The following is a 21892-nucleotide window of genomic DNA, read 5'->3' on the forward strand; positions in this document are numbered from 1 at the left end:
GTGAAAAAGGGAAAAAAGTGTAGTGAGGGGAATGATTTTAGTTAAGGATTCATTTTAATAAATTATTAAAAATGGGTGAAATTTTATTAGGTTGTAAACCTTAGAAAAGAAAATGGCGGTTCGTTTTTAAATTGTTATTTACAATTTATTAAGGTGGAATAGTGCTTTTAACGAATCCCGGACTTCGATACTACCGAGACTGGGGTCTCTAAATACAAATTCATGAATTAAGAATTTAATGTGTTTGAAGTGCTTTTACTTTTCAGCGCGTGTATTTTTGTGACAGCTTGTTCATTTTATTTGAAATTAAGGTGCCTCTGAGGCACACGTAGTACGTGGAAAGTGAAGGGTTGGTTGAGTTTTATTTAATCAAAAAAGTGTATTGAGGGCAGATGCACATGCCATGGTGGTGATTACGGTTCATTTTAGGAATTAATAGATGAATTTTGGGGTAGCGGAAAAAATAAACAAGAAGGGTAAAACAATTACTGTAGAGTGTGTGTGTGCAAGGATACCTAATGCACACGTATCAATCCCATAATGCAAATGAGTCTCAAAAGAGAAAAGCCAACAACTAAAAATGATTTGAACATGGTAAGCTGATAAAAAACCAAAGTAACATCATATTAAATAACTAATCGAGAAACATGTGGTGTTTGGTTAGATTTTTGACAAGATAATACTTTTACCGACAAGATTAGGATGGGTGTATTTAACTTGGTTGGGTTTAGTGTTTTGGTTGTGTGTTGACTTTTGTTTTATTTTTGTTTTGTTGTTTTTAGTGAAGAAATCCCCCAAGTTAAAATATTTAGGTGTGAATTTGTTTTTAGTGAAGAAATTTCTTAAGGTTGAAATGTTTAGGTGTGAATCCAATTTAAAAGTATTTTGGAGGTTGGATTTTTTTTTTTCAAAATGTGTTAGATTGGATACATAAAAAAAGTTTCGAATTTTAAGTATGATGTTTCAACCATGCAACATGAGTGAAAACTGAAGCAACAAATTTCAGCAAGGTGTCTAGATTTTTTAAAATTTTACAATATTTTTCCATTTATGTTTGGTATTTAACACGTTTGTTTCTAGAATTCTGCTCAAAAATAAAAATTTGATGATTTTGTAAAGCATGTTTAGTCTAAAAGGAAATTTTAGAATTAAAGAAAAAGGTAGATGGAATTTTTTGAAATTTTTTAGATATTTATTTATTTTTTAAACGATTTTTAAATCAAATTTTAATGGATTTTAAATGAATTTTGAGGTTTTTGAAATTTTTGCAATTATTTTTTGAAATTTGAGCTGCGAAAAATAATCCAGAATTTATCTATTTGGTTAAAGGAAATTTCAGCTATTTTTATGTAAAATTTTTAGGAATTTTTATTAATTTTGTTCAAATTTTATGTGTTTTTTAGGGTTTTTGATAATTTAAAAAACAATGAAAAATGGAGTACCCGATTGCGTGTGAACAACTTCTTGTGAACGGACGGGCACTCACCACTGCACGGACATGTCCAGACGTGCGTCTTCGTACGTAAACACCCGCGAAGTCGACGACCACACCAACCACGTACAAAAAGCCACGCGGACTCCCAGGAAGAAAACCAAGCACGTGAACGCAAGATTGACTCCTGCGTGATGCCACGCGAACACGCATACTCGTAGTGGGTGAGCAGAGTTGGGTGGTGTAAAAAAAAAGCGTACGAAAGGGGGCTAAGAGGGGATTTTTTTTTCTTGGGTGGTAGGAAGGGGGGCTTAAGAGGGAGGATAGGGGGCTGGGTTTAGTTGGATGGGGGGGGTGAGGTTAGTGGATGGGGGGTGGAGGATTTAAGGGGGGGGGTAATTAGGTTAGTGGGGGTTAGGGTGTTGGGGTTTAGTGGGGGGTGGTTAGGGCTGGGGAGTTAGGTTAGGGGTGGGGGTAGGTTAATGGGAGTTAGGAAGGGGGGCAGGCGGCAAGGGGGCAGGCAGGAGGGAGGGTAGGCGAGTAGGGAAAAAGACGGGCGGGTGGGAGGTAGTGGGGGGGGCAAGGGTTAAGGGGATGGGTGATGCAGGTAGTGGCACGCAGGCGCGAGGACGTGGCGGGGGGAAGCGACCCAGGGGTGGGCAGTGTGGCAACATGGCGCGGCGATGGCGCGTTTCGATGGCGACAATAGCGTTTGCGACGACGGTCGGGAGGTGAGGCGACGACAGGCGCCGGCGGGCGGGGTGGGTAGCAGGAAGAGGGAGGAGGGATAGAGAAGAAGGAGAAGAAAGAAGAGGAGGAGGAGATGGGGGAAGGAGGAGGCAAGAGGACGGGGGGAGGAGATGGCGGAAGGGGGGAGAAGAAGAAGAGGAAGAAGAGGAGGAGAAGGAGAAGGTAGGGGAGGAGGAGGAAAGAGATGGAGGGGAAGAAGAGGATGGGAGCCGCAGAGAAGGGGAAGGGTGGGAGAGAGAAAGAAGGAGAGAAAAGAGAAGAGGAGAGAGAAGAGGGAGGGAAACCGTTGGAGAGAGGGGGCTTTAAAAAATGTGTTTAAATAAATAAAAAGAATAAATAAAAAAATAAGAAAAGAAAAAGAAAAGCAAGGAAGCTCCCCTCGTCCCGCACATAAGTGCAGGGCGAGGGTAAAAAAGAATTTGAGTCAACGGGAGCAGACAAGGTCAGGACGGCAGCACGGAAGCGGGATGACATGACAGATGCGATGTCATGAGTAAAAATCTAAAAGACGGGCGGTCACGCGCGGCGCGGGAGGCACGAAAGGCGCAAATGGACGGAAAAAATTCATAAAACCCAAACCGTGCGCCAGAACGAAATGCTGTAAAAAGGAAAAGTGTGCTAGAAGTCGCGGGGAACACAACAGAAAAGTGCAACGGGGTGTCCAAGAACAATTCAGGGCGTTCACATTGGAAAAATGCAAAAATCGGGCTCGAAAATGCATATGAAAATTAATATAAAAAAATTTGGTTGCCGAAATGAAACACAGAAAAAATGAAAAATGTGCGAAAAGTCATGCCGGACAGGCCTATCATGTCAAAACACAGTTCCGACGAAGATAAGATCCGTTCACATAGAAAAACTCCAAAAATCATACTCGAAGAGAGATGCAGAAATGAATAGAAGAAGATCCGGACATTGGAACGAAGGGCAGTAAAAATGAAAAATATCAGGACACAGATGATCGTCAGGGCTGTCACATTAAAACTCAGTTCTGATGGGGTTAGGAGACGTTCACATGGAAAAAACAATAAAATGGAGCTAAAAAACACCAATAAAAATTAATAACAAAAAATCCAGAGGTCGAAACAGGGCAGAGAAAAAAGCAGAAATGTGCAAGAAGGGTGGCCAGACAAGGTTATCCAGTCAGAATTGAATTCTGAGGAGAATAGGGTAAGTTGCTATGGAAAACGAGCAAAAATACGCACGAAAAAGACACGAAAACTTGCAAAAATTAATAACGGACAAATTGTACAACGGAATAATAGGCGGATAAATGGAAAAATGTTCAGGGAAAGGCGTAGGAGAGGGCTGGTATGTCAGATCGCGGTTTTGAAGCAATAAGAGCGTGTTCGCAGGGAAATATATCCAAGTGGGCGGGAAAAGCTTCAAAAATTAATAACGCAAAAATAGTAAGCTGGAACAAGGGGATGTAAAAAGGAAAAGTGTGTCATGCGAAGGGACAAATAGGGCTATAAGGTTGGAGCGGGAGTTTGGTGAACGTAGGGTGCGTTTACATGGAAAAGGGAAAAAATTGCGCAATAAAAGCAATCGCAGGAGAAACGGCCTCGACGATAGGGGGGTACGAGGGCGGGTGGGTGGGAAAGGGACCCTATTAGGGCAGAACTAGTATGTGTTAGACACGCATGATTGGTTGATGATATATGCAAGGGGGTATGTGTCCCCACACTTAGACCTTATCGGTTAGGGTAGATTGATCGACACAGCCTAGGACTTGTCAACCGACTGGACGTTGACATCCCCACATGTAAGATATAACATGCAATTGCAAACAGAAATGTAGGGTTAGAAATATTTGGCCCATTTCGTAGATGGTTGAAGGTAGTTCTGTCTATGTGTTGATGCAGGAAGATCGAAGCCATCAACAGGAGGTACCAGGGCTCGCCACAAAACACATCTAGCATGGCAAGGACCATGTAATAGCACCCAGGGAGGTAGCTTTGTCGGTAGAGTCTGTTGATTTAAGTGTCGATGATGAAGAATAGAACTCTCAGCTCACGGGCACTTAGGAGGATGATAGAACATCGCTCGCCCCACGACGCCCATCGCTCAATGAATAAGTATGAAATCCCATAACTCACGCTTGGTTTAGAATTAAACAAGGGGAAAACGATTTGGAGGGAATATGCCAGTGTGCACAATTGATGGTGCATTCGTGTATTTCACCCGGTGTCGGCATACGGTGCGAGAAGAAAGGCCAAGAAGCTTTGTCTTGCAGTGTACAGAATAGGGTGATGTGGCCTGTGATGGTGGCAGAGACCCATTCCGTGGGTGCATAGGGAAACGAGAATGTACCTTACTCCAATGCTGTAACGTCCCTCAATCCTCACCTCTCAATGATTATTTTGAAGACACACCAGTCACACTCTGATCCCCCTCTGTCGCACACTCTGTTTGAGAATACAGGAGGGCAACCTGTGCCTTACACCCATTGATATAATCCTCACTTGCGCTTGTGTTGAATTTTTGTATGTCTTGTGCGTATTGGATGGTGCAATAATGCATCCCACCCTGTGCTGGCATACAATGCGAGAAGGAAGGCCAAGGAGTCTTATAGTGCAGTGCACAGGAACAGATCGTGCGTTGTGCATTGAGAGGCTCAATCCGTGCGTGCAACACTCCATTTCACATAGCTCATCTCTCATTTGAATTGAAGGGAAATGATTGGTCACTCACCCTACCCTTTGTTTCACGCTCATTGATAGATATAGAGGGCAGACCATACTCACATCCCCATCTGGTTAGGATGAAAGCTCATATCACTCAATTGTTCGTCGATGAAGATCGCTAGTTGGTTGTTGACAAGGTGTCAATGAAGAGACGTACCCAGGGAGGTCACCAACAGATCTAGTACTTGATTTTATCTGTAGAGCATGTCATCTTTGGAAAAGGTAGTCTGTTGTAGGGAATTAGTCCTTTGAATGAGACGGCTAATACAGCGCACTAAGGGAGGTGGCTTTGGAAAGTTGCGTCTGAAAAGGTTCGACTAGTGATTTAACTGTTCTGCACTGCGGGGAGACTTTGCTTTCTTCAGTAGTTGGCTTACAGTGTCCACTGTTAGGGACTGTGCCTATGTTTTGTTAGAAAATATCTGTGTGACTGCCTCTTCATCTCGTGATGTACCATCTGTTACTTCATTGGAGGAGTCTGTTATGAATTTGATGGATGTAGATCCATTATCTTTTTGTGATCCATACAACTTCAACACCACTTTATTGGGTCCTTTGTTGAGTGTTAGGGTTCCTTTGAACCAGTCTGTCCTTGCTCTTGCTTCGAAAAGCCAAGGTGTTGCCAACAACAGAGGATACGAAGTCCTGTAAGAATTTGGTTTGACCACTAATTATGTCAACCGGTAGTCTCTTCCTGCAATGGTTGTTTTTACGTATGGGAGAATGCCCAACGGTTTGATTCTGCTTTGGTCTGCCAATCTGATAAGCCACTGTGTAGGTTGCATTCCTTGCAAACCTAGATCCTTCATTGTCACATCCGTCATTATGTTTATTGATGAGCCTCCATCAATCAATGCATCTGCAATAAAGCATCCTTCTATCCATACGCCAATCTTTGGGATTCTAGGATCTATGTATGGGAAGATGCCAACAGTTTGATTTTGCTTTGGTCTGCCAATCTGATAAGCCACTGTGTAGATTGCATTCCTTGCAAACCTAGATCCTTTATTGTCACATCCGTCATTATGTTTACTGATGAGCCTCCATCAATCAATGCATCTATAATAAAGCATCTTTCTATCCATATGCCAATCTCTGGGGTTCCAAGATCTAGGAAGGCATTGGATACATCTACTTCATGGGTTATGAGGCTCTGTTGGACTTTGTTGTTGTTGGGGGAGCAATCCTTAGGCCATGTCTTCTTGTCAAGATGCTTTTGAATCTTTTTCAGCAACCGGGAGATAGCATCAACAATTGCCGGAATGTTAGGTTTGGTTTAAAGGTGTTTAGATATTTGACCAAATTATACTCTTTGATAGGATCCACAGGCTTTTCCAATCGACTGGGAAATGGGACCATACCCACTTTTATCTTTCATTTTTCTTCTAGAAATGGAAACATCTGCGCTTTTTCTTCATGAGGAGGTACTTCTGTATCCTCTATTTCCTAGACCTCTGGTCTTATCTTTGCAACTGTCGCTGTAGCACTCTATGGCTCTGTAGTGCTCTGTACTACATTGTTTTGGACTGCATTGTTCTACTTTTCCCGATGAAGGTTGAACTTCACAGTCTTGACAGAAGGAATGTTCTCTTTTGGATCTATGGGTTCTCTTTTCTTTGCTCGCATTATCGCGGCCACTTCTGATTCCACCAAATTGGAAGCAGGTTCTTGGGTTTTCTGCTGGGTATCAGAAGTAGATTTCACAGGGGTTGGACTTGGACAATCTTTTACAGTATGGCCTTCTCCTTTGCATTGACTGTATAAGAGCTTGTAATCCTCAGATCTTCTAAGGTTTGGACAATTCGGTGAGATTTGACCATTTTCTCCATATGTGTAACACTCCACCTCTGATCTCTGGCCATCGCCAGACTGTCGTCCTCTGTAACTTTGAGAGGGAAACCCTCTTGGATCGAAATTAGGATCAAACTCCCTTAAAAATTGGCAATGGGACTACATTTGCTGGCCTGCCATCAATATTTCCAAGATGAATCTGGCTAGGAAGGGGACCTTGAGTCGCCATGGGGACTTCTGTAAAGAGTGCTTTTAGGGCGTCAAAGGAGGCTTCTGCTGCAAGTTCGTTCTCGGCCTTGATTTTTGCATTTTCTCTTCTCACATACCTTTGGATTCGTTCTAGTGCTTGCCTCTTGATTGCGTCATTCATCAGAGGATTAGGTCCAACCAGTTGGTCTGTACTCAACAGAACAGAATCAGAGGGGGCTTCAGTCTCTAGAGGGCTCCGTGGCCAATATCTCTTCTACTTGTTTCTTTTCAACGTCTTTGAATTCTACTTTCATGCCACTACAGAGGGGGAGATATTCCGTTCTGAAGGTGTTAAAACTCATTCTTTTGAGGATAGTTGTTGTGCCATCATCATAATAATACCAACTTCTGATGGTTTCAATAGTGTATGTTGTGAAGAATACTCTATCCACCAACTTCCAGTGGATTGCTAATTGGACAAACAGGAGATTGCCAGTGTACCAGGCATCCCATGTGTCCTGCCGTTGAGCATCCACGAACAAATTCCAACTCTTTTCTTTCTTGTTTCGTGAACCTCCACTGACCATGACTCCTGAAGCTTCTTCACGATCTTCTACTTGATAATGTCTGGAAACTTCTCAATGAATGCCAAATCTTCCACGGATGGTCATTCTCTCTGTTTTTGCACTTCAGTTTGTTCCCAAACAATTTGTCACCAAGATGCATGTCTTTGTTGCTTCACCACATAGAGCCTGCATCATGATGGTAATGTGTTTCCGCCATTGTGGGATGAACTTCTTGTGGAAAGTGGCTTTGGCAATAAGAATCTCCAATTCTTCAGTGGAAGAAGGAACTTTGCAAACATCCATTGAATTATTCTCTTCTTGGCAATGCCATTTCTTTCATTTTCAACCTCTTCTGATGCTTGTTGATGGCAATTTTTCCCGACTGTGCACAAAAAACATGGAGCCCCAAGAGGAACACCAAGGAAAAGAGGTTTCTACTGCAAGAAAATCTATCTTGTAACATCAATATGCTTTTGTTTCATTCTTTACAGAACCACATCACAGAAAGGAACAAATCTTCACACAGTATCATAGTAGATATCTCCCCCGATTTGAATCAACCATAATCTTCAACATCTTCATAGAATCCATCAAAACTAACAAGAACACAAAAGAATACACCACTTTTGAATGGAAATAATCACGTATGATTCATCTTCATTGTCTTGATAGTTCTCTTTTCTTAGTCTCTCATAGATAGATACATTGTTTTACATAGAATCGGCTATCTCTAACTCTCTCTTTCTCTCTCAATCAATAGTACATCATATCCTCACTATAATAATCAATAATCACTCATAATAATCATTCTTAGGTCATGGATACCCGTTCCAAGAGGAATGGGAGGTATGAAAGGGCACCAGAGCCATTACAGTGTCTCTTCATAACTCATTACTGTCACTTCACTTCAGTCTTCTCTTCAGTCTTTAACAACTGTTTCTTTCATTTTCTTGAACTCTTTTGAACTTACATTCATCCTTTCCAAAAGTTAGAAAACTTTCCCAAAGTACACCCTCATATCATAGAACATTTACAGAAGCATACAGAACAGAACATAACAGAAACAAAGCAGGAACAAAGGCTCTACAGAAGGTCTACGGAGGTTTAAGAGCAACTAAACAGCAAACATTTAGCTCAATTAAAACCGAATAAACCCATCATAAATCACTCAATAAGCTACCATACAACCTTAAAATTTATCATTCAATATCCTAACCTCACTTACTCAAACAAAACAAAAGCTCAATAGGTTCAAACAGGATCATATAGAAGCTATCAGAACATTATCAGAACCTATGACATCAATATATTTTCATCAAAAAATATCATGAGCTATTACAACCTATCCAAATCATTCTAAAATCAATTAAAAATCATACCAAATCAATCATTCAGTCCACCAAAAACAACAAAAATTAGTCAAAAATTTAGTCTTCCTTCACTCTCAATAGATAGGAAACACGTTGCAACAAAAGAGTGGTAATGTTTAAGAGGGGAGTCAAGAGACCTTTGTGCTTGAAGCTTCATGGTGATTGGGGTGGGCTTTTGTGTTTTATAGGAAGGTGTCATCTGAGTTGAAGTTTGGGGCCAGCTTTTGGAAAGCACCAGATCATAGATGTCAGTAAAGGATGGGACTTTTGTCACTCTACTATTGAGACCATAAGTTATAACTCAAAGATCTGTTTGTTCAACAGAATCAGATCCATGTTCATGCTTGTTGGCTCTAGTACCAACTACAACAATCTACAAAAATGAAAGCAGAAAACAACAAAATATGAAACTCACAAGGTGGAAATGTGAGTGGAATGATGAATCTGAAGTGTACCAGTAGAAAGTTTGGGTCCTGATAGCCTGGGTACGCCTATCCATCCATGAAGTGGAAAAAGGATACATCATACAACTCATAAGACTGTTCTTCTCAGATGGCAGGATCTAAATCTGAAGAGAGCAGGCCAAAAAACAATCACAAATATGAAGTACAAAGGTAGGCATGCTGTCTAGAGAATTGTGGCCAAACCCAGAAGCCTATAAGTACTCTCTAATGGATGTCATGAGTGATGAATGAGGGTTGCAGATGGACCTGGTTGAGCTGCTGGTTCGACAAAATCCAACCTGGTCTGTGCATGCGTCTGGTAATAAGATATATACTTGATAAAAGCAAATCTTGACAAACAGTAGATCTGCAAAAAGTGCGTGTTATAAACATGACACCCTTGCATATTTGTGCCAATTGGTGCGAAAGATTGTTCAGATTTATTACACAGACACCCACCTACAATGCTATAGCATTGTGTGCACTTCTTTCTTTTTTTGGGGTGGGGGGGGCAGGTGGGGGTCTGGGGGATATTAACTTCCTATCTCCTTTTCCGCTCTTGTTTCCATTCACTACTTTTTAATTGAGACTTTTAGAGATACGTTGCTAAAGCTAATAATTTGTATCTTCTTACAAGTTTTATGGTACTTGTACAAATGTCTTCCAAGTTGATATACATTGATAGACAACATTTTTCTTACAGGGTCGGCATTGGAAGTATGAATGTGTCAACAGAATCTATGATTACAACAATTATACGGTTTGGACTGCACAACTGTACGGAGCGGAGGTAGTCACACATAGCTATTAATGAAGGCTTGATTTGTAACAGTTTCAGCTTTCAAATTTGAAATGTCACACTTTATATATTTCCAATCTGAGTTTTCTAATACTATGACAATTGAGAGGTTTTTGTACTGGTTGAATTGTTCCAAAACATACCCAACAACTTCACTCAAATCACAAGACAAAACACTCATAGATATTTGCAGAGCTCAACAATTACCTAGCTAAAATCGTTTGATACAGGATTAACTGTTGTTAGTGGGGTATCTCATGAGAAGTAACCATGGCTAATGAAAGATTTTGTTTGGCTTTTTTAAGGTTTCACTTTAGCGTCCTTTAATTCCACCGTTGTTACAAAAATAATGTATCAGAAATCCTATTCCTTTAGAGACAAAGGTAGAGCTTTTGTTTGGATTTTTTAAAGACAAAGGTAGAGCAATAAAGTACCGCACCAGTACCACCTCCTTTATAATGAGAGATTTTGTTTGGCTTTTTTAAGGTTCACTTTAGTGTCCTTTAATTCCACCATTGCTAAAAAAAGAATGCAATAGAAATCCTATTCCTTATAGACAAAGGTAGAGCAATAAAGTACCTGAACCACTAACACCCCCTTATAAACTATGGACACTCATCTATGTGTAAGAAAAAAAGTCTTGGGGAGAGTGGGCAGCCCTTCTTCACTCCCATAATGCTCTTTACCTTCTTTGACAAACCACCTTAACATTTGACTTGCCCGACTACTCTCTCAGTGGTCGTAAAGTACAATGATCCCTTAGCATCTTTGATGGTACCCTAAGGGTCTGAAATCTTTGTAAATGCCAATTCTGTGGCACCATACTAGAAGGGAGTACTAGTAAACCACATATGAGTTGGTAGGCTGCTTCTAGGATCTCAATACGTAGCCCTCTATGTTGCTTCCACTTCCTTGTGGAAAATATGTTTGGCCCCCTCCTAATTCTATTGAATGAGAAGATGGTGCCATGTTACTAACTCTAGCAGGTCTAGAATAGTGCATGACTGCTCTCTTGATCCATAGTCCATCATGTTTTGCTCACCATCCTCACTTTGAAGTCTCCTACTGACAAAATCTCTTTCTCAAATGTAGCAAATTATCTTCTCATTGTCCTTGCTTTGAAGTCTCCCACCAAGGGAACCTCTCCTAGTCTCAAATATTGTGTGATTTGTCAAAAGTTGTGCTATATGGTGATGTAGTTTCTTGTATCTCCTCCTCCTCCACCTCTTGCTACCTATAAATCTGCTTTGTTTTGATATTTCCAGTTATTGAGATTAATAAGACATAAGGGATGCCGAATCGTTTTTTACTCATGGATAAATGTCGTGGTTGGGATGGCCTCACTAGCGAGCTTTTTGACACTTATGCCACTAGTCTGGTGAAACCCTTGATCACCGTGTGTGGACAGGTCTAGGAAGCAGGATTTATGCTAGCATTGTGGAAGGAAAGAGTCATTAAATTGATTCCGAAAGTGCCTTCTCCCTTCATGCTGAAACATTGGAGACCCATCTCTCTAATGGGGTCATTATATAAAATCTTCTCCAAAGTCTTGGCCAATTGCCTCTACAAGTGCCTCCTTGACATTGTGCATCCCGACCAGTATGGTTTCATCAAGGGCAGGAACATTGTGCATAATGTACTGAATGTACAAATGGGGATCGACTACGCCGAGCATTCTAATCAGAAAAAAGATTGGTCCTTCATTGCAGGACTTGTGCATACTATGGAATTTGGGACATGTATGTTCCACTTGATATACATGATTAGTGCTAATGCATCCTGCGGAGTGATGTTAAATGATGTGTCACTGATCCCATTCCCCTTTGGCGCTCGGGTCAGATAGGGCTGCTGTTTGAGTCCTTTGTTTTACTTTGGCAACTCACTCGGTACTTACTATGTTATCTCATATGATGGCCAATGGGCAGTTGTGTGGTTTGTCCCCTCTGCTTGGACAACATTTTATTGCTCAAACTTTGGTCCATGAAACCTTCATGATCCTTAAGGCAGAAAGGGATAATCTCTGTAAGGCATTGGATGTTTGGGATCTCTTTGGTCATGCTTTTGGTCTTCGTGTCAATGCTACCAAGTCCTCCCTTGTCATCTGCATTGAACGTGATCTTTAGTCCTTGGGCTGGCGGGGGACTGATCATACCTTGTGGCAGTGTTGTTAGACACCTGGGGTATCCCTCGGGGTTTGATGTTCAGCCCAAAGTTTTGCTGGAATGAATTTTACGAAAGATAGAGGTGAAATTTGTCTATTGGAAATCCAAGGCTTGGCCCTTCCATGTATGTCTCAAAGTTGCATAGGCATTCATGCCACCAATGGTCACTTACTTTTTGCCACTTCTACCTTGGACTATTGCTACTTTGAATGGCCTTATGAAACATGTCTGCTTCATGTTTTGGAATAAGGATTTTTTTGCATATAGGAATCTCTTGGATTTCTTGGACTCATGCTTGTATTGCTAAAACTATGGGTGGTAGAGCTATTCTTGATGTGAAAATTCACATGGCGGCTCTTTGATGGTCACTCTTTTAAGCTATGTGCAGTGATTATCACCCTTGTGTCTTTATTGTCCGGTTTTTCTTGGAAGATTAGGGACTCATCCATGGTAACACTAGCATACAGGCTTTATGGTGCCACATTTTTAATTATGATGCTCACTTTTTAACATCTTTCTCCTCTTTGGTGAATCATTTGGTTTGTACTTGGTGCCTGGTTCTTCGAAAGGTGCATTGGCATCGTGCGGAGGATCACTCGATACCTAATTTTTTCCAGCTAGAGTTGTTGGCTATGTCATAGTTGGTTTCTTGGGATGGGAAACAGTGGGGACTCATGTCGTTTTGCATAGCTAGGGGACTTTGTTGGATTTTTGATGGATATCGTGAGTTGTGGGGTTAGCTAGATAGGATGCTGCAACCTGTGCAACTAACCTTTAGAAGGCTTCAGCTAAATAGGGTTATCATTTCATGATTAAGGATTATCATTGGCTTGTTGATAAAGCCAATGTGACTTGGGGTATGCATAAATTGAAGGTTTGGTGGAAGATAACTATGATGGAGGGCTAGCTAAATAAGACACCCTTGTCTTTCTTTGGCGAGTGATTCGAAGGGCTGAATATCGAATAGCAGTTGCTTCTTTTGCACTACCAATGTGGAGTCCTTAGGTCATCGATTTATCTCCTGCCCTTTAGCCATGAAAATATGGACTTTCTTGTTAGATATTTGGAGAATTGTGGCTGGTCTATTAGCGTGCCAATCTGATTGACCAAACTACCCCACCTTGTCATAGACACATGAAGCTTATGTTTCATTTTCTTCGATTTTGGGGTCGTTGGCGCGTATGGCAATCTCCTCTATTGAATTGCTATGATTTTGTATCTTTTTATACATGATGGCCTAGAGCCATTCTACATCTTGTATTATTGTAAACTCGAAGTTTTTTTGTAATTAATACAAGTATCTGTTAGAGAGAGAGAAATAAGAAGAAAGTTATATTAACGTCTACAACAGGCCAAGTTGGCCTATGAGACCAAAATGTTGCATACAAAATGTCTGGGAGATTTCAAAAGTCCCAGTGAGGCTAACGTTTATGCTATGTTGAACTAAATTGAGTAGGTACAAAATGATATCTAGACTAGGTACAATCTAGAGGTACTCCCAGTGCGGTGTGGAACTGCTCTTGGAGTGTTCATCCTAGGATGTCCCGCATGGGTCGGTCTAACATGGAGAGACTAAAGCGGCGGGGCAGGGCCCTCCGATGGCGGCGTAGTATCCCTTGTATCTTCGACATGTGTCTTCTGCAGGGACGGGGGCTGGCGGGGCGTGAGCGCCGGGCTTTGCCTCTTGCTGTGGCTATTTCTAAGGTGGTCCCCCGGGGTCGGGAGGCCGGTTGGTGGGCTGGTGGGGGCTCGGTGGTGGGGAGGGTAGCTGGTATTTGGTAGAATTCGTTGAATGTGCGTTGGTTGGTGGCTCCTTGTCTTTGCTCCGTGGTTCGTAGGAGGTGGTCTTTGTGGCGTCGTATTTCCAGTAGAAAGAGCCCCAGGCATCTCTGGTCTTTGAATTCCATCACCTTGGAGAGTCGTCGAATCCTTCGCTGAATAGGCAGTGGAAGCATCCCCGGATTTCATAGTACACTGGGCATCTACAGATATAGTGTTCCTCTGTCTCTGGCTCGAGATGGCAGAGCTGACAGATTCGGTCTTCTGGGGGGAGGGGGTTGGCCCTGTATCTGCCCGTTTCGACCCGTAGTTGGTGTGAGGACGTGCGGATCTGTCCGATGGCACTTCTGACCCCGTGAGACAGGTGTGTGTCCATGTAGCTTGGGCGGGTGATGAAGCCATCCGGGGAGATGTGCAGGAAGTGCTCTCGGTAGAAAGCCTTCTTGGTTCCTAGTTCCGACGTGGGGGTCACCCATGTCCTGGCTGTGTCTGTCTGGATGATATCCATTCTGATGATGCGATTCACCTCCTCTCGGCTGAGCTCCAGGTGTGGGCAGTCTAGGCTGTATTGTAGTGGGGGGAGGTGGCCCATGTGCAGGCCATGGAGCCGTAGCCAAGTCTCTGTTCGGGCATACCAGCACTTAGTGTCCCCTTGTGTTGCTAGCTGTTTGGATGACTCCAGGGCGAGTTTGGGGTACCGGTGCCGGGGCAGGTCCCATATTCGGTGCAAGAAGGTCATGGTCTGGAAGAGGGCCTCAACCACGAGGGCGGTGTCCCCAGCTCTGTGCGGATGATCTCGTGTGGTACGGAGGGCTTGCTTCGGATCATCCGTGAGATCATAAGTATTAAGGGTCTCTCCATCTGCTCCCATCCCTCATAGGTGGCCTTCTCCTTAGGTAGTGGTGGCTGGTCCTGTGGGGCCCTCCGCGTGTGGTGGAGACTGGACCCCCATATGGGAGCCCCGTACAGGAGGGCTGGTGTGACGAAGGTGTCAAAAAGCCAGAGCTTTGTCCGGGGTTCCTGGAACTGTATGCGGGCACATTGGTTCTCCATTGACCCGAGGACTGCATAGCCTCGGGTTAGTCTATCTTCTGCTGCTTTTCTCAGGATAAATCTCGGTCCAGAGAATGTAGTCCCCAGATAGACGTATCTTTGGACCACGTCCACGGTCTCTCCGCCATATGTGAAGGGGGGTACCGACTGTCGGAGCCATTGGGTTGACGTGTTGAACACCATGACCTTGGTTTTCCCCAGGTTCACAGTTAGGCCTTTGTCTTGGCAGAAGGCCTATAGTGCATCCAGTTGGCGTTGTAGCCCTTCGGGTGTGCTAGAGATGAGGACTATGTCGTCCGCATATAGTAAGATGGGTATCAGTGTCCCTCCCAGGCTCGATCCCTCCTCGCCCAATCTATCTATGTACTCTGAGATCTCATCAATGTAGAGGCCAAATAGGGTGGGTGAGAGTAGGCATCCCTGCTTGACTCCGATGGTGCTGGTTATCTCCTTTGACAGCCCTCCTGGTGCCCGAACTCGGCCCGTTACCGATTCGTATAGTGCCAGTATCCCCCATCGCATTTCGGTTGGGACCTCCAGTTCTTGTAGTCTCTGCGTGAGCCTCGCTCATGGGACTGTGTCAAAGGCCTTGCAGAAGTCCACGAAGCAGCAGTACACCCGTCTTCCATGTGCTCTGCCCTCCTCTATGATGGCTCTCAGTGTGAGGATATGGTCAAGGGTGCAGAAACCCCTCCTAAACCCTGCTTGTCCTGCCGCCCGATGCTGGTGTTGCTCTGCCCACTTGCTCAGCTCGTGGTCCAGTATGGATCCATAGAGCTTGGCTAGTACATAGCCAACCATGACTGTTCGGTAGTTTGTGGGAACCATGGGGTCTCTGGTCTTCAGGATAGGTATTATGGTGTTGGCTGACCAACTGGCAGGGAAGCCTTCGCATAGGGCTCTGTTGAACATGTGTGCTAGGAGAGGTGTCAGTATGTCTTTGGCATGGGTCAAATGATCTGCTACCAAGCCTTCGCGGTCTTGGGCACGACCATTTTGGAGTCTATCAATGGCGTCCCGAACCCGCCCCGTGCCGAAGAATGTGGATGATCCGGGTCTGCTCCTTGGGGGCCGGGGTAGCCGGGGCTGCTTGGGTACTTGGTATAGTGAGGTTGCATATGCGTGCCAAGTGTCCGGGGAGGTGATGGGTGTCTGGGCTCGGGGTTCCTGCAACGCCTTCCATGCCTCTTTGCTGTCCTGTCCTAAGAATAGCTGGTAGAATTCGTGTTCCACTTTGGAGAGGTAGGCTCGTTTCTTCCGTCGCACTAGACGACGGAAGATCAAGCGTGCCTGTTTATGCGTGTGTACTCCCTGTGCTTCGTCCTGTTGAAGACGGAGCCGGGTTTCCCTGCACTCTGCGTCGTACCAGCTATTCTGTGGGACATTCTTGTTCGGAGGGGTGGAGTGGGGGGATGTGTGGGGGAAGTATTCGGCAGCCGAGGTGTGTAGTGTGCCCGCCAACTGCGGCCTCCTCTTTCTTAGATTGTGTGGTGCCTAAGAGAGTGCGGATGAAGGTGCATTGTTGGGCTTCCAAAGTCACCTATGCGGCCTCTGCCCTACTCTCTACTGCTATCACCCTGTTGCCTTTTGCAAGGGCTAGTCGTTGCGCTAAGTTACTCATGTTTTCTTCACTCCTGTTCACCCATTCATCAGCTTTTTTCTTTATTTCTTCCAAGCTTTCGTTGTGCCTATAGGCTAACACCCTTAGCCTCCTCTCCTATTCCTTGATTTCTCTTTCCAAGTGATGTTGCTTTCCAAGCTCCGAGGCTATCCTCTATTCTTGATTTTCTATATGCTAAATTGCAGGTAGGCATGGTCGGTAGCCACTGCGAGTGGGCGAGGTGATATTTTAAAGGACTGGATGTCGGGGATAAGTGATAGAGGGCCGAGGATATAGTCCACTGTGCTTGCTCCCAGTTTGTGTGTGGGTGCTCCATGTGCCCCCCGTCCGATGCAATTGGCCGCGTGCTTGTGTGGGAAGCATGTGAGGGCATCTGACCCGGGCCATGTGTCGAGACCGTTGAGGATGGCTAGTCCGTGTGCCCCCCCTAACGCCAGTAGTAGGTATTCACCATATTCGGTGCATTCAGCTATGTCCTGTGATGCCCGGTTGAGTCCTATCTCCTCCGGTGCGATCTCTTTGTACATGTGGTCTTCGCTCTCGAAGAAGGGGGTCTGCCTCTGTGCTGTGCGTGCGTTGAAGTCTCCGGCCAACATGACATTCCCCAAGCTGGAGTAGTGCATGATATCCTCGTACAGTGGTAGGTATGGTGACTTTCCCTTCGATGATGCATATGGGGAGTGTGCTGGTGGGAAATAGCACACCGCCATGTATGTCTCGGGGGCGATTTGTGTGTATAGAGAGAGAGAGAGAGAGAGAGAGAGCGAGAGAGAGAGAGAGAGAGAGAGAGAGAGAGAGAGAGAGAGAGAGAGAGAGAGAGAGAGAGAGAGAGAGAGAGAGAGAGAGAGAGAGAGAGAGAGAGAGAGAGAGATATGAAATGAAATGATATATTAACGTCTACAAAAGGCCAAAATGACCTATGAGACCATGAGTTACAATCATGTGTATGATGGTACAACTGTCTGGGCAAAATATGTATGTAGCACAAAGCAAAATAAGAAAGGAAACTAACTATGGCTATGTGTAAAACATAGAGCTCTATCTAGTAACAATGAGCTCCAAATGGTACAATCTCATGTGGGTATGGAGGACCTAGCTCTAGCCTGAGCAATAATCCCCTGTATCCGCCTATGAAGGTGTCGTCGATGTTTGTGTTGAGGCCTAGGACGTCTGGATCGGCTAAGCTGAACGGCTCGATCAATCAGTACTCCTTGTTTGTGTGTGGAGTGTGGCGGTGAGAGAGGCTCTCGTGTGGATTGTGGCTGTAACTGTATTGAAGTCTTCTGAGTCTGCTTTGCAAAGAAGTCTGTGAGTTGCCTCTGTGAAGGGCCTGGATGTCCTGGAGCAGTTGTACTCTTGAGGCGCATGTCACGAAGCCGTTGTATCTTAAGAAGAAAGAGGCCAAGGCATCGCTGATCGGTAAAATCCATGACTTTGGATAGTGGTCCAAATCCGTCTCTAAAGAGACAGTGGAAACGACCATGGACCTCATAATACGTTGGGCAACGGCAAATATAATGCTCCTCTGTCTCTAGCTCTAATTGGCATATGTGGCATATGTGCTCCTCTGGTGGTATGGATCTATATCTGCCAGCCTCAATCTCTAGCTGATGTGAGGAGGTACGCAATTGGCCAATAGTACATTTGATCCCATGGGAAATGTGGGTGTCCATGTATCTCGGGCGAACAATAAATCCATCATTTGTAGTATGAAGGAAATGCACGCGGTAGAAAGCCATCTTTGTCCCTAGCTCTTGCCCTGGCATCAACCATGTCTATCTGATATCCAACTGGGTAAGATCCATCCTGATGATCTTGCGGATCTCTAACCTGCTCAGATCAAGAGATGGTGCATCAAGGGAGTACTGGAAGGGGGGTAACTTGTCCATGCTAAAGCCATGCAGCTCAAACTAGGCCGACATTTGTGCATACCAACATGAAGTATTACCCTCTCTGACAAGCTGTCTGGAGGACTCAAGGGCCAATCGTGCATATTTGTGTCTGGGTAAGTCCCATAAACTATGTATGTATGCGACCGATCGGGTGAGGGCCTCTACCACAATCGATATAGCTGCTAGCTCGGTTCTGATGATCTCATGTGGCACTGAGGCCTTACATCTGATCATCCTGGATATCATGGACACTAGGGGTTTCTCCATTGACCTCCATCCGTCATAAGTGTGCCTTGATCTGCTACGGTGGTCAAGACTAGGCTCCCATATCTATACTCCATAAAGTAGTGTGGATGTGACCAGTGTATCGAAGAGCCATAGCTTGGTGTGGGATTCTTGGAATTGCACATGTGAGCACATCCTCTCCAAACCACCTAGTACTCTGTATCCGCGAGTCAGTCTAGTGTCTGCTGCCTCTCGTATAGAAAAGGAGGGCCCTGTGAATAAGACTCCTAGGTATGTATAAGAATCCACATACTCCAGCTCCTCAGATCCATATGTGAATTTAGGTGCTGATCACCTGACCCACTGTGGTGTAGTATTAAATACCATCACCTTGGTTTTACCAAGGTTCACTGAAAGCTCACTGTCCAAAGTATAGGAGTGTAGTGCATCCAAATGTGTCTGTAGACCCTCTGGAGAGTCAGCTATCAATACAATGTCATCTGCATACAATAGGAGGGGTATCCAAGTGCTAGCTAGTGGAGCTCCTCTATCTCCTTTCTGTGAAATGTAATCAACATTCCTATCAATGTACATGCCAAATAATGTCGAAGAGAGGGGGCATCCTTGCTTCACCCCAATGGTGGAATAAATAGGTGCCGAAAGGCCCTCAGGTGTTCGGACTCTACCCACAACTCTGTTGGGTATTTGACTCACGCCTCACTTACGCCTATACTCATATGGGAGTGTCGGTGATCAGTAGGACACTGGGGCACTTTTTACTCTCGGTAGGAGAGGTTTTTTCCCCCAGACTTATAGTCTTATTGTCGTATGTGCTTATGTACTTATGTTACACACTTATGGGCACTTAGTGTGTGTCGAGTGTGAACACCCCCTACAACCCTAAGGTTTAAGGGTTGTACTTTGTACTTTCTGGTTACACTCTTTCAGTCTATTCTCTTGGGTGTCGTGCTTCACTCTGTCTCTCACTCTCACACCGTCTACTGAATCTCAGCTGCACCTCGATCCTTCCATCTCACATTTGGTATCAGAGCAGTCTGCAGTCTGCAGACTGAAGCTTCCACTGTCTGCAGCCCCCGTTAGTTTCGCCCTGTACCTGCGTGCTTCCATTGCACCTGCAGGAGCCGCTATCTCAGCCAAGCGTGTCCTCAGCCCTGCGTCTGCTCAGTGTGCACAGGGCGCTCGAGTCGCCAGCAGGCCTGCTTGTCTTCAGTCTCCAGTCGCCAGCGTGCAGCTAGCGCACAACTCCACGTCGTCAAACGCCAGCGCCAAGGCCACCTGTTTCCTACGCCGCCTGCCTGAAGCCCATTCGTCTGACTGTGGCACGACACCAGCTCAAGCGCCGCCTGCTTGCTACACGTCAGCACTGTCGTCTGCCTGTTCCTACGCCTGACAGCCCGCTCGACTGTCCCGTCCGCCTGCAATCTGACCAACGACCAGCGACCTGACATTCGATCGTCAGCTTGTAGTCCACGTCAGCAAGCTGCGTCCCGTTCGCCCGCTCTGACAGCGACCTGCCACACTGCCCCGTCAGCCTGCAGTCCATGTCAGGTATTTTTTAACAAAAATTTTTATTTTTAGTCCAGAACAAGTTCTGGAAGAGGAGGTTCATACGCAGCAGGCACAGCACAGGATATAGGTGTGCAATAAATTTGATGCAAATTTTTGGACTAGTTCATCAGAAATTTTTGGGCTTTTGTGTATTTTGAGGACAGTTGCATATGAACTGTTGTTATAGTCACAGAAAGACTGTTTTGACAGACATTTTGGCAAAAATTTTGGGGATTTTGATATAACAGTGTTGCTGAGCACTGTTTGCACCTTGGGAAGCGTGCATTAAAAGACAGTTTTTGACAGAGTACGCCCTTGCACATTAATTGCAGAAGTGTGTTTGCTGCAATTTCTGGAAATTTGCAGATTTCCAGTCCTTACTGCTTTGACATTGCTCATTTGTCTTTGGAAATTTGTCATCATGGCAAATTAGGGAGGTGATGTCTTTACGTATGTATCCAAGGAAGACAGATTGGACGGAAACAATTACTCGCTATGGTCATTCATGATGAAGAATGTATTAGTGGCCAAGAATTTATGGGATTATGTCAGTGGAGAGGAAACTCGACCGGGAGTTGTAGCTCCCGTTACTCCTCCTTCCCATGGCGCACGTGGACAACGGGGACCTCAGCCCGCTCCACCTCAGCCACTTCCTCCAAGAACTGCAGCTCAAAAAGCTTGGGATACACGTGATGCACAGGCCTTGTCGCTGATTGCTTTGGCAGTTCAGCGGTCCATCATCCCTCACATTCGTTCAACATCTTCTTCACGAGATGCATGGTTGACTTTGGAGCATATGTTTGCAGGAAAGAATGAGACTCGGATCTCTTTCTTGAAGAAGGAGTTGGAGACTTTGAAGATGAATGAGGGTGATTCTATGCAGGATCACTTAAATAAGATTCAGGACTTGAGGGAGCAGCTCATGAATGTAGATGAATATTTTTCGGATGCACAGTTGATATCCACCACCTTGAATTCCTTACCACCTTCGTACTTGTCTTTTCATACTGCATTGAACCTCACCATGAGGATTGCTGAGCACCCACTCACTTTTATTCAGGTGGTTAGTTTGCTTCTAGAGGAGGAGCAAACAAGGAAAAATAGTGGTGTGGATGCTATAGTCTTTGAGCAGGCTTTTGTGGCAAGACAGAAAGGCAAAAACAGCAAGGTGAAAAATACTCCACAGAGTTCTGGCACTTCGGGCACATCGCAGAATCAGACACAAGGGGGGACGCAAGCTAAAAAAGGAAAATGTCATTATTGTAAGAAGCCCGGCCACTATATCACTGAGTGCAGGAAGCGCATTGCCAAAGAGAAGAAGAAGGAGTCAGGAATGTCTGTTTCTACTACTCCTTCCATTGCTAGTGAGTCTGCGTCCTTTGTTGTGGACAGGGACTATTGTTTTTACACTTGCAGTTATGACATCTCTTGGGCCGATATAGCACTTGGCTCTACAGAGGATGCTGACACTTGGTTCTTTGACAGTGGTGCTTCTAGACATATTACATCTCGCACAGACTTGTTTGCTTCAATTAGTGCACCTCCCGTTGGGAAATCGGTACAG

General features: G+C 44.6%; 2 protein-coding genes across 2 annotated transcripts in view; one reads left to right on the forward strand and one right to left on the reverse strand.

Annotated features, from left to right (window-relative positions):
- LOC148040783 (exostosin family protein) overlaps window positions 1–21892 on the forward strand; it is a 230017-nt gene that overhangs the window by 38775 nt on the left and 169350 nt on the right. Inside the window, exon 6 of the mRNA XM_087667045.1 lies at window positions 9932–10018. Coding sequence (XP_087523171.1) covers window positions 9932–10018 — 87 coding nt within the window. The remainder of the gene's footprint in view (window positions 1–9931; window positions 10019–21892) is intronic.
- On the reverse strand, window positions 17716–18396 carry LOC148040784 (uncharacterized). The gene has a single exon (XM_087665714.1). The coding sequence runs from the start codon at window positions 18379–18381 to the stop codon at window positions 17716–17718; it is 666 nt and encodes a 221-aa protein (XP_087521840.1). The 5' UTR covers window positions 18382–18396.

The sequence above is a fragment of the Lygodium microphyllum genome, chromosome 1, assembly GCF_053477565.2.
Source record: "Lygodium microphyllum isolate KBCC chromosome 1, Lygodium_microphyllum_v1.1.10, whole genome shotgun sequence".
NCBI classification, from domain to species: domain Eukaryota; kingdom Viridiplantae; phylum Streptophyta; class Polypodiopsida; order Schizaeales; family Lygodiaceae; genus Lygodium; species Lygodium microphyllum.